Source organism: Mirounga leonina, unplaced genomic scaffold, assembly GCF_011800145.1.
Source record: "Mirounga leonina isolate KUSES-001 unplaced genomic scaffold, KU_Mleo_1.0 Mir_168, whole genome shotgun sequence".
NCBI lineage: Eukaryota > Metazoa > Chordata > Mammalia > Carnivora > Phocidae > Mirounga > Mirounga leonina.
The window spans coordinates 46786177-46800041 of NW_023270426.1; the positions used below are offsets into that span (position 1 = coordinate 46786177).

General features: G+C 35.9%; 1 protein-coding gene across 1 annotated transcript in view; it reads right to left on the bottom strand.

The window, feature by feature from the left end:
• The window catches only part of ANKRD31 (ankyrin repeat domain 31), a 140655-nt gene that overhangs the window by 43103 nt on the left and 83687 nt on the right, over positions 1–13865 (bottom strand). Inside the window, exons 18-20 of the mRNA XM_035015066.1 lie at positions 8098–8260; positions 6338–6453; positions 859–946 (exon numbers count right to left, since the gene is read on the bottom strand). Of these exons, the coding sequence (XP_034870957.1) occupies positions 859–946; positions 6338–6453; positions 8098–8260 (367 nt within the window). The remainder of the gene's footprint in view (positions 1–858; positions 947–6337; positions 6454–8097; positions 8261–13865) is intronic.

Consider the following 13865-nt stretch of genomic DNA (forward strand, 5'->3'; position numbering starts at 1 on the left):
TCCCCTCTCATGCTGTTTCTCTCTCTCTCTCTCTCAAATAAATAAATAAATAAAATCTTAAAAAAAAAATAAATAAAGACTATACAGTATGGACTAGGACAAGAGATGAACTAATAGTTGTATCCTGTTACACAAAAGATTGATAAGATACTTCAAATTACTTTTTAGCTAACTACTTAAACATTCAGATCTGCATCTATCAGGAGCTAATTTCTACCTTGTAAGTCATAACTCAAGAAAACACAAGTGTGATCTATCAAAGATCTGCAAATAGTCACTGAAATTTTGAGAAATTCAGATTATTAGGTTAGAAATCAAAGTCAAATTTACCATTTTGAATCACTAGTGTTTTGTAAACAGGAAGACATCTATGCAGTGAGAGATTTACCTGGTCTATCTGTTCATCTGAAAGGTATGAGGATTTGCCCTACTTGAGTCACAACTGCCTATTCCTTTTCTGATCTGTTTTTAAAGGTTACCATAGTTGGGTGAAGCTGAGGAACTAAGGAGTAACATAATCTCGTCTCTAGTCACTATCTTATGCTTTTTTCCCCACATCTTCATCTAAACATATCACCAGTAGTATCTTATCTCTGATCATGGTTCTAAGTACCTCTCATTTTACTGATGCTATACCTTGAGACTAGAAGTATCCTGATCAACAATTACACTAACTCCTGGTTTGCATAAATGACTTATAATGCCCATTCCTGGCACTTTATTATCACATAAAAAAAAAAAGGTTACTTTTCAGCCACCATAAGTAAGCTCTGACATAAACCTGTACCTTAAGAAGCAGAGGGAGCAATGACCTTGGATGTATGAAATAATCAAACTTGAGTATGGGTCCATATTTACCTGCATCTTCAGGGGTTCTTATTTCAAATTCTAGTAAATTTTCTTGTTTTTCTTCTATATCTTGTAAAATGGCACTGATGGTCTGATGCTATCAGATAAAAACATTAAAAACTTCATTACAAGAAGGTAGATATTTCTCTCTGATATACAATTGTCAAATGCACAGTAAAAGTGCTAAAGAAAGTGCTGCTAAAATGCTCATTTCACTTTATGTTCGAAATGTATTCATGCTTTGTTTAAACTTAACTATAAATGTTGCGTATTTGTGGAGAACAAGTAAACCTAAGTATTTTGATTTATGTAGCAGATCTACTCCTGGTAAACAGAATATATGAGTAGCAGCCATATAAAGGTTCATAATTTCTCACTGACTTCTGTTATAATTATAGCTGTAGGTGATAAAAGAACAACTCAGCACATAATATTTAAAGGTCACATATATGCAATAAGTACACTTTAAGGCTTTATGACTATCACTGCACACTATTAAAATCTCCCACATAATCTTAAAAATACAAAACACTACTCTCTCAAACATTCACAAATGGGAATTAAGGCCACCTTTCCATGCCCTTGTTAGTCCTGACTGTCCTGCCTAGAATGTCTTCAATTTACTTTGCCCAGATTCATCTTTCTTATGAGAGAAGTAATCATGGAGTGGATTCTGGAACTAGACTGCCTGGGTGTGAATTCTGACTTCACCTCTTCCTAGCTGGGTGGCTCCAGCATGTTACTTGTCCTCTCCTTGCCTGAATAGAGTAACACATGTAAAATGCTTCGGGCAGTGCCAGCAAAACACAAGAGTTCAAATAAGTACCGCTTATTATTATATAAAACCCGTATCATACATGAAATCTCTGGCTAATCTAATTCATATGAATTTCTCCTTTTTCAGAATTAGTTAAGAATTCTGGTGGTATATAATTTAGCATTAATATATATAATGTCTTACACATTATATTTCTCTATCAAGAAAATAACATCTTATAGGCAGGAGCATAGCTTTTATATTTGTGAATGGTTCCCACACTGTTGGATATATAGCTGGCGCTCAATAAACAAAGACTGATGGACTGACTCATATCACCTATCCTTTAATATATTCTCAATATACATTCATTTAAACAATGTGATAGTCCTCAAAGCCTTCTAAAGTACATTGCCCTGAAATTTTACTTTGGTGCCTACAGGGACATGAAAAATGCACATAATAAAACCATCCAATTATGTGGAAAAGCAATCTCACTGCTGTCATTTATGAAATGCATCAGAGCCGAACTATAAAACATAAATATGCAAAACAAACAAACAAAATGAGATTTATCTCTTTTTACAATGAATGTCTATAAAAGCAAACTAAAGGTCTGAATCTGAGCCCTGGCTAAGCCTCTACCTACAGGTCAGGATAAAGAAAACATTTTTTTGGTGCTGATTTTCCGTCTTGCTTTGCTCATATTGTGGATGCATTCAGTCTTGGCTACCATGGGCAATAACCTTCAACTCCACACCAGCTTTACCTTCCATCATGAAGAGGCCAGTATAACCTTCCCTCCAAGATCCCCCTTCTTAGTCCTTCATTACTGCATTTTTATCTTAAAAAGAAATACCAGAAAACCCAACCTATGATCTGTCTTTGGAACAAGCAGCTTTAGACAGTTTATACTGTGGTTATGGAAAGCTTCACTATAATTTTATTCCAAATTTCCTATTTTTCATGGCAGGATCATCTTTGACTCTGACACCTCTCTTACAATTTTGTACAGTATAGCACTGTGGTCAGAAGCATTGGCTCTGGGGCGCCTGGGTGGCTCAGTCGTTAAGCGTCTGCCTTCAGCTCAGGTCAGGATCCCAGAGTCCTGGGATGGAGCCCCGCATTGGGTTCCCTGCCCAGCAGGAGAGTCTGCTTCTCTTTCTCCCTCTGCCCCTGCTCCTGTACTCTCTCTCTTGCTCACTCTGTCTCTCAAATAAATAAAATCTTAAAAAAAAAAAAAGAAAGAAGCACAGGCTCTGCAGCTAGACTGCCTGGCACTGCTTTAATTCTGGTATTGCTACTTAACAGAAATAAAATTCTGGATTAAGTTACTTAACGTCTTTTACTTTAGCTTCCTCAACTGTAATAAGGAAGAATAATGAGAATAACAGAACGCACCCAGAAGGGTTATTATGAGGATTAAAATGAGTTAGTATAAGGACTTAGAGAGCTTATCATATAATAAGTATTCAGTGAATGCCAATAGTATTATTACTCCATCTACACGGGTATAGAGAAGGAAGCTGCCTACATGCTGTGATCTAAAGGTGTTATAAGGTGGCAGCAAACTAAAATCATCTCATTTCCTTTGTATCTGGCCATAGAGTCACTCCTCTCCCCAATTTGATTTGAAGTTTCCAACATTCAAAAATAAGTTTACATTTACAAAAGACTAACCCCTAATGACTTTAAAGTCCTTATATTTCTTGAGTTTTTCTCCTTTTCTAAAGTTGGTTTTCTTTTTCTTTTTTTTTAATTGAAGTACAGTTGACACATAATATTACATTAGTTTCAGGTGTACAACAGTAATTTGACAAGTTTATATGTTATGTTATGCTCACCACAAGTGTAGCTCCCATCTGTCACCATACAACACTATTACAGTATCATTGACTATATTACCTATGTTGTACCTTTTATCCCTGTGACTTATTTATTTCATAACTGGAAACCTACCTCCCACTCCCCTCCCCCATTTTACCCATTCCTCCACCCAAAGTTGGTTTTCTTTAGACTCTTGTATCTCCATTACATTTTTCCTGAAGCTTGGCATGTGAAATAATATACATTACTCCTGAAGCAAACACCTATACAGTTAATAACAGGCAGTTTTTCCAAGATGTTCTAATTTTTTTTTTAAAGATTTTATTTATTTGAGAGAGAGAGAATGAGAGAGAGCACATGAGAGTGGGGAGGGTCAGAGGGAGAAGCAGACTCCCCGCCGAGCAGGGAGCCCGATGCGGGACTTGATCCAGGGACTCCAGGATCATGACCTGAGCCAAAGGCAGTCGCTTAACCAACTGAGCCACCCAGGCGCCCCAAGATGTTCTAATTTTTACATGAAAACACACCTTAAAGATATGGTGGGCTGAGCTGATAGAGAAGAACCTCTGCCTACTCCAAACATATGGAAACAGTATACAAAATACAACAAACTTTAAATATACACACACACAGGGGCGCCTGGGGGGCTCAGTCGTTAAGCGTCTGCCTTCAGCTCGGGTCATTATCCCAGGGTCCTAGGATCAAGCCCTGCATCAGGCTCTCTGCTCAGTGGCAAGCCTGCTTCTCCCTCTCCCACTCCCCCTGCTTGTGTTCCCTCTCTCGCTGTGTCTCTGTCAAATAAATAAATAAAATCTTTAAAAATATATATATACCCACACACAGCTAAGAATGGAAAATGACTGAAAAATTCCCTGGTGTCAGAAATGAAACTAGTGGTGACCCATCAGGGATTTGGAACAAATATAGGTATTAGGGGCTGGGTTTTTAATGCTCACAAAGGAAAAGGAGGCACGGAATCCCCACATAAAGTTAGTGACCTTTAGCTTAACTAAAGGTTAGAAAAACTCTACTTGTCACCACCCAAGGCTTTGGGTAGAAAATTAGAGACTCAAGCCTATACCACACATATATATAAGAATTAAATTTATATAATTTGTGTGGTTTAGGAACCCAAATTGAGAAATTAGCATAAAAACTTGTGTGAAATGGATAAACTTCTAGGGCCTCAGCAGATGCAAATGTTCAACACAAAGGTTAGGCACACCAAAATTCCCACAGTAATCAGTCCTCATGGAAAGGGGATTATAATAAAAAATTAAAAACCACATAAAGAATCATGTTATCATGAGAAAGAATCAGGAAGAGACTTTGAAATTCCTTTCAAAAAACGCTTGGATTTTTAAAAATCCTATCAATATTTTAAGAGCAGAAAAGTCTTTGTTTTATTTTGTTCTTTCTTTAAAACAAAAAATTTGAAAAGCAAACATAATTTCTAGAAATAAAAAACAGTCATTTAATTTAAAGACTCAATGTATGGGTTAAATAGATTAGAAATATTTGAGGAGAATAATAATGAACTAGAAGAGAAGTCAAAGGATATCACACAGAATATACTGTGGAGAGTTAAAGAGATGGAAAATATGAAGAAGATACTAGAAGACATGGAGACTGGTCTAAAAGACATCTGAATAGAGGTTACAAAAACAGAAAAATACTGAGAATGGAGCAGGGGCAATTTTCAAAGGTATAAGGACTGAAAGTTCCTGAAATACAAATGAGAAATGTGCCTTCAGATTAAAGGAGCATTTCTAGGCCTGATTATAATTAATAAAAACACTCCACATTTAGACACAACTTAGTGAAAGTGAAGAATATAAAATCTGTAAGATTAAAAGACAGATTATCTACAAGGGAATGACAGATTGATGGTTGACTTTCTGTCCATGACAACAGATACCAGGAAACAGTGTAAAACATTTTCAAAGTGCTGAGGCAAATGTAATTTAGTTTGAATACCACTTAAGATAAAATATTTAAGCTACAAATTTGTTGATTAATAGTTTAGGTTCAATGAATGGCAATGTCTTCTTTACAATGACTAACAGAAAGCATGTAAGAGAAGTCTCATCAACATACATAGTCTTTTCTTTTCTTTTTTTAGATTTTATTTATTTGACAGAGAGGGAGAGAGCACAAGCAGGGGGAGCAGCAGGCAGAGGGAAGCAGAGAGAAGCAGGCTCCCTGCTGAACAAGGGGCCTGATGTGAGGCTCGATCCCAGGACCCTGTATTCATGACCTGAGCCAAAGGCATATGCTTAACAACTGAGCCACCCAGGTGCCCCTGAACATACATAGTATTATCCAAAATAATATTTCATTGAGGATGCTACTTTCTTAAGGAGTTAGTTTCTAGTAAGCTTTATGTTTTTAATCAAGTTACACATATCCATCTTAACAAGTAACATTTTTTATTGAGCAACTACTATGTTATTTTTGTATAAATATACTTTTATATGAAGAGCTTTACATATAGCAAACACTATCACTATAAACCATGTGAGATTCCACGTTGGCTAACCCCAGTTGTTTTTCTCTTCTTGTCTGGGTTCTAGGATCTTTTCTACTTACTATGCATCCTAGACTTTTTGTGGGAATGGGTGGATGAAGACACGCTATGATAGTGGGACAAGAAGTAGCTAAAGAATACAACCTAGTTGTAAAGAACAGCAGCTAATCCATAATTCTGTATTCAATGCAGATAAGTGAGTTAACTGTACAACATATTTTCTTGGCTCATTAACTGTATTATTTTCTTGTAACAAAAAATATTTTCAACCTGTGTGTCCTTAAAATGCAAAGAATACTGCCAATAACCAATGGCTAGCTGGCCCAAAGAATGGCATTTTCTAAGATGAAAAATGAAAGGATTTCAATTTTACTCACCACAGGATGGCTTTCTCTTGTCTTTTCTCTGTGTGAAAGAGAAGGTGGATCAACAGTTTTGCAGTCATCACAAAAACACCGTTTAAGTCTTTTTGGTCGGACAGCAGGAATTTTGACTTTAAAAATTAAAATTAGAAAATATAATAATGTGTAAAAATTTAGCTGCATTTTATCAATTTTAATGGTGACAGGAATAGAAATAAATTAAGTCTACAATTACTATAATAACTTAATGTTGATCAGCATCTCATTATTAGTATCAATTGAGTGATTACAGCTAACATTTATTGAATACTTATCACACAGTGGATGGCAAACTCTTTTCCTGAACCATCTTATTTAATCTTCATAGGTAGTTTATTCTGTCCATTTTACAGAAGAGGAGAATGAAGCTTAGAGGGATTCCGGAAGTTTCCTTAATGTCACACAGCTAGTACTAAAAATAGATCTGATTCCAAAATCCATGCTGTTAATCACTATGTCTACAATTCATTGTCTCTGACCCTTTTCCCATTCTGGATTCCCTTTCTTCATATAACTATTGTAACCTACATCCCTCATCCCTCATCCCTCATCCCTTTAGGGTACTTGATCAAGGAAATGTATACACAAGAAACAACAGACAAGTGGGAATTGATACAGCACTTCATAACAGAGTGCCCAATAACTCCAAGGGCGGGAGAGAAACATGGCTGTGGAGAGGGAGAGAGACATGGCTGGGGCTTTATATTGGAGCAGGCAATGAAAAGAGGAACTTGTATCAGTCTTGACCTTGAGCTACACATGATCTATCTCACTAGTAAAATATGAGACAGTGATTATCCTTGGCTCTGACCAATCATATCAATAATATAACTCCTCTCTTGAAAATCAACAATTGGTAAAGATAGTGGTAGGCTGGGGGAAATGTGTGTGACAGGGGTTCTCTTCCCAGTTATTCTGCCTCATAGGGAGAAAGGGCAGATATGTTTCTGGGTTTCTCGTATGAGTCAAGGCTCAAGCAGGACAGAAAAGGAAGAACAAATCACTCTCCTCAACACTTAATAAACTGTGTTTAACTGTTTGTTTTCTGGTTGATCTCCCCACAAGAATAAGTTCCTCATAGGCAAATACTCAATTTGCTTGGCAGGTTCTTAACAAATATATGTTTTCTAAATTAGTGTTTACTACATGCCTATTTCTTATAGATAGTTCATTATATTATTTAAATGCAAACTATTTCTAAAAAATGGTTCATAAAATTTTGCCTCCCTGTAAATTCCCTTGAATATTTTTTACATTATATTTACACATACATATATGCATACAAGTATATTTGCTTATTAACAAATTCATATTCTAGCATTAGAACATTAGAGTATTGAAAAGTTTGCATCAGGCCCTTTCACATGAACCACTACAAATTTTGAAGTAATGGGATCTTAGCTGCAAAGATTTTAGTATAATGCCAACCTTTTCCAACCCCACTACCAGTAAGCCAATTTGTGTGGTTTCAGTTACGTCTCTATCTCTAGAGATTAATAATTGTTTAATGAATAATATGGGTTCCATTTCAACATGTAATTCCAATCCAACTGGATCATATGGTATATAAATTAAACCAATTTGGAAATGCTAACTTCTAAAAATAAATAATGCTTTTCAAGAATTTAATAAACACACAAAACATCTACCCCAATTATGAAACAATTTACACTACAAATCTGAAGATTTTTCTAAGCAGAGGTATACACTTGTCTAAGCAATACTGACATACATACCAGTGGCTATAACATTACTTTCATCTCTATTATCAGTCTCAATTGCACCATAAGATTTCAGCAGCTCTTTCATTTTTTCATTATCTGCTTCATCCAAAGCAGTCTTCTGCTTTTGATTCTTTTGATTTGGGTTTGCTCCATGTTGTAGTAGAATCTCAGCTGCCTAGAAGATATTTTTCCAAAGTTATCTTTATAGACACCTAAGATCAATAATTTCTGCTTTCATTATAAGTCACCACTATTAAAAGTTATCAAAGTATTAAAAGTTATCAAAAGAGGTTTCAAACTCTGGCCAAGAAAATTTTTTATCAAATTTGATATGAAAACTGTAAACTGCTTCACGAATTTTCCTCAGAGGATAACAAAACATGATGACACAAAAGTACCAGATATGCTGTCTTCATTGCAATCAAGAAGTAAACATAGGCAGAATGATATGCAAGACTATCTCTTTAACAGAGCCCTTTGTCTCTTCCTCCAACCTGCATTACTGTATTTTAGGTATGTTGCTTGTTCAAGAAGTTTAATGAGCTAGCTTGAAAATCCAATGACCCTTGTAATAATGTTTGTGCAAATCTGTCATGTGTCCGAAATAAGTGACTTATATGCACAGAATGCAAAAGGAAACTTAGAAATAATCTACTCCTACCCCATCATCTTACAGAAGAGAAAACTGAAGTCATAGAGGTTGTGCCATTGGCTGGGGGGCAGTTTCTAATATAAATAAGGTTTCTCTGAGTAACTCAAAGCTGTTGTATATTAGAAGTTTATAAATGATCAAAGGTAAAGATATTACTAATTAGGTTATAGTATAAGTCAACTAGTGAAAAAAAGCCCATGATTCCATCTGTGTGAGGCAAGCAAGTGACTCAAACCACTGAAAAACCTAATTAGGAAAAGATGGTCAGGATTTTTTAAGAACAGAGATATGCTCTGTGTTAGTGACTTATTTCTTTCTCCGTATGTCCAGGTATGGAGAAGCAGAGAATTTAGGAGCAAATGGGTCAGTGAAGATGATGACGATAGCTCCTCATTTGTTCCATCCTCCCAGAGTTAGCACAGCATAAAAGGAAACACGTTTATTTTAAAGTCGAGCATACAAAACCCACTCCTGCTACCTACTAGCTATGTCCTTGGGCAAGTTATTTACCATTTGAACCTCATTTTTATCATCTATGAGAACTAAATATGAGCCCTTATCAAATACCTTGTACATAGTGGATTCTTAATGAAAGTGGGCCCCTAAAACCTGTTTTCTTTAGAGGAATGAAAAGACCAACCGAGCTAATGAGAGACAGTAGATAATAAATAGCATATGAAAAAAGTCTCCTGCAAAGATTTTTGATGAAAACTTAGTGAAGTCTGAGTAAAGGTATTTTGTTTTGTTTTTAAAAGATGGGGTGAGCAGTACCTCAATCCAGTGGTTTCTAAGCCTGAGTGATTAGTAAAGTCACCTGTGGAATTATTTAAAAATACATATTCCTTACACCCTCTTTCCACTGCTATATATGGGGTCAGGAGAAAGCTGGGGTTTTTTGTTTGTTTTTTAACAAAGGAAGCTTTTCTAGACTTAAAAATCATGCCATATTAATGATGACTATTCTGTGTGTTAAGATGAGGCCTTACTCTAAGTGCTTGACCTTTAATGTATTAACATGGATTCATTTAATCTATTGGTTTGGAAGACACAGAACTCAGCTCAGAGGGAACAGGACCCTGAACAGCTCTGTTTCCGTAACACTCATTAGTAGGAAAAAGCCTAAAAAGCCTAAGAGAACAGCAAAAGGGCCACAAGGCACTAAACAGGAAAGGCTAAAGCTATAGTTGGGAGAGAGTTCCAGGTAATACGATGGGAAGACCTAGGAACAAAGAACTTGACAAAAATTAGGTGACCAAGAAGTAGGTCCCTCTTCTGACTTTTTTTTTTTTAAATCAGCTTTACTGGAGTAATCACTACTATAACCATGAATTAGAAACATTCCATCCTTGCTCTGAAATACTTTGTCTTATGTTTCTAGAGTCACTCACTCTTTTGATTGTTTTCATGGCATTATCTTTTTCATTTCCTCTTCTTCGTTGCCCCTGGCAATCACTAATCTACTCTCTGCCTGTATGGATTTGCTTATTGTGGATGTTTCATATTAATAAAATCATGTAATATGTGGCCTTTTGTATCCATCTTCTTTCATTAAGCATAATGTTTTCAAGGTTCACCCATGTGGTAGCATGTATCAGCACTTCATTTTTTTATGGCTTAATATCTTATTGCTATGCACCACATCTTGTTTATACATTCATCAACTGATGGACATTTGGGTTGTTTCCACTTTTTGGCTATTTGGAAAATAGTGCTATGAACATTCATATACAAATTTTTGTGTGAACATGTTTTCTTTCTTTTTTTTAGATTTTATTTATTTATCTGACACAGAGAAAGAAAGCACACAAGCAGGGGGAGAGGGAGAAGTAGGCTCTCCACTGAGCAGAGAGCCTGATGTGGGGCTCAATCCCAGGACCCTGAGATCATGACCTGAGCTGAAGGCAGACACTTAACAGACTGAGCCACCTAGGCACCCTGTGAACATGTTTTCAATTCTCTTGGCTATATACCTAAGAGTGGAATTTGCTACATCATATGGCAATTCTATGTTCAACTTTTGAAGGAACTGCCAGAGTGTTTTCTATAGCAGCAGTACCATTTTACATTACCACCAGCCATGTATGAAAGTTCCAATTTTTTCACATCTTTGCCAACATCACCTTTACTTTTTTTTTTTATTCTTATGTTAATCCCCATACATTACATCATTAGTTTTAGATGTAGTGTTCCATGATTCATTGTTTGTGCATAACACCCAGTGCTCCACGCAGAATGTGCCCTCCTCAATACCCCATCACCTTTACTTTTAAAAGATTTTTTTGCCGGGTATAGAATTCTAGAATGACAAGTTTATTTCCCCTTGCAGTACTTTATTAAAGATGTTGCTCTTTTGTCCAGTGGCTTGCAAAATTTTTGATGAGACGCTGGCTGCCATTATTTTATTTGTTCCTGTATACAATTATCTTTTAAAACTTTTCTTTAAAGACTTTTCCCATACAAATCAAAACCACAATGAGAAACCACCTCACACCGGTCAGAATGGCTAAAATTAACAAGTCAAGAAATGACAGATGTTGGCAAGGATGCAGAGAAAGGGGAACCCTCCTACACTGTTGGTGGGAATGTAAGTTGGTGCAGCCATTCTGGAAAACAGTATGGAGGTTTCTCAAAAAGTTGAAAATAGAGCTACCCTATGACCCAGCAACTGTACTACTATTTACCCCAAAGATACAAATGTAGTGATCCGAGGGGGCACCTGCACCCTAATAATCACAGCAGCAATGTCCACAACAGCCAAACTGTGGAAAGAGCTGAGATGTCCATCAACAGATGAATGGATAAAAATGTGGTATATATATATACAATGGAATACCACTCAGCCATCAGAAAGGATGAATACTTACCATTTACATTGACGTGGATGGAACTGGAAGGTATTATGCTGAGCAAAATAAGTCAATCAGGGAAAGACAATTATCAAATGGTTTCAATGGTTTCATTCATATGTGGAATGTAAGAAACAGCACAGGGGGCCATAGGGGAAGGGAGGGAAAACCGAATGGGAAGTCATCAGAGAGGGAGAAAAACCGTAAGAGACTTAGTCATAGGAAACAAACTGAGGGTTGCTGGAGGGGAGATGGGTGGGGAGGTGGGGAAACTGGGTGATGGGCACTAAGGAGGGTGTGTGATGTAATGCGCACTGGGTGTTATACACAACTGATAAATTATTGAACACTACATCTGAAAATGATGTATATTTTGTGTACTTTGTTGGCTAATTGAATTTAAATAAAAAAATAGTGGCATGTACATTTTAACAATGTTAATTCTTCCAGTTCTTGAGCATGGTATATCTTTCCTTTTATTGTGTATCTTTATTTTTATTGTAATGATCATTTATTAATGCTTAGAAGTATATTTTTCTTGTAGGATACATGATGACTTGGTTGGTGGCATCAATTAAATTGTCTCCCTTTATGTACTATTTTATTGTACTATGTTGATAGTGATACTTTAATAAATATATTTTATGAGAATAAAACTAACTAACTAAATAAAATATTTTTCCCTTTTTTCTCTGATTCTCAGCAATTTGGTTTTGTTATGTGTTGGTGCAGTTTTCTTCATTTTTCTTTTACTGAAGGGTTGGTGAGATTTTTGGTTCTGTGGGTTTATGGTTTTCATCAAATTTGGATAATTTTGGTCTTTATTCTCCAAGTATTTTTTCTGACCCCTCCTCTTTCGGGGATTAAGCTTGCAAGTATATTATATAACTTGAGATTACCCTATAGGATACCGAGGTTTTCTTACTTTGTCTTTGTTTTGTTTGTTCTCTCAGTCTTTCTTGTTTTATTTTGGATAATTTCTAATGCTTTATCTTCAAATCCACAGCTTAAATACTTTTCAGTATTTAATATGCTGTTAACTAAGCCATTTGGTAAATATCTCACTTCACATGTTTTATTTTCATCTCTAGTAGTTTAAGTCTTATTTATATCTTCCATTTCTTCTCCCATCATGTTTCTGTTTTCCTCTACCTCCTTGAACATAAGAGAGTGTATTAGTTTTCTTTTACTGCATAACAAATTACTACAAATGTGATAGCTTAAAATAATATAAATTTATTATCTCACACTTTTTCTGTAGATCAGAAATCTGAGCATGGAGTGGCTGTGTTGTCTGCTCAGAGTCTTCACCACGCTGAAATCAAAGTGTCAGCATAGACTGATTATCATCTAAGTTTAGGGTCCTTTTCCAAGCTCACTAGTTTTTGGTATAATTCATTTCCTTGAAAGTTTATAAAGTTCTTGTATTCTTGTTGGCTGTGGGTTGGGGACTGCTTTCAGCTCCTTAGAAGCTTCTGCAGTTCTTTGCCACATGGCTTTCTCTGATGCTTTCCTTCTTTTAAAGGGTTCACCTCATTAGGTTGGGCCCATCCGCACTGAAAGGGAGGGGATTATACATAGTGTGTATAGGCCAGTGAATAAGAATCTTGAGGACCATTTTAGAATTCTGCCTACCATGTGGAATATATATAGTTATAATATTTGTTTAACATCCTTTTCTGCTAATTCTATTATCTGTGTCATTTCTGGGTCTCTTTTAAATGATCATTTTTTAATCTCCTGCTTATGGATAATATTTTGTACTTTTTTATTTAAAAAATTTTGGATTGATTGATAAACACTGTGATTTTTATATTGCTTAGTGCTGAATTTCATTGTATTCCTTTAGATGTTGTTGGGCTTTGTTCTGGGACATGTTTAGGTTACTGGAATTACTATGATCTTTTTGACATTTTCTTTCAAATTTTAAGGTTAGTTCAGAGAAACTTTTAGTACCAATTTACCTCAACTATGCAAGAAATACCCTCTATTTGATGCTTCCATGTTTTAAGAGTTCCTGCCATTCTGGCTGGTGGAAACATAAACTACTCAGCCCTCTATAACCTCCAGCAATGGTTCTGTCAATCCTTCCTGTTGGCTCTTTGCCTAATCTTACAGAGTTTTCTCAAACATATTTGTAGATTAGCCAAAAAATCAAGGGGATTCTCCTTCAAATTTCTGGAAAGTTCTCTGTATGCAGATCCTTTCTATCTGTAATTTTGCCCCATAAATTCTACCTGTTGAGCCTTTTAAACTCCAAATTCTGTCTTCTGAACTTGAGA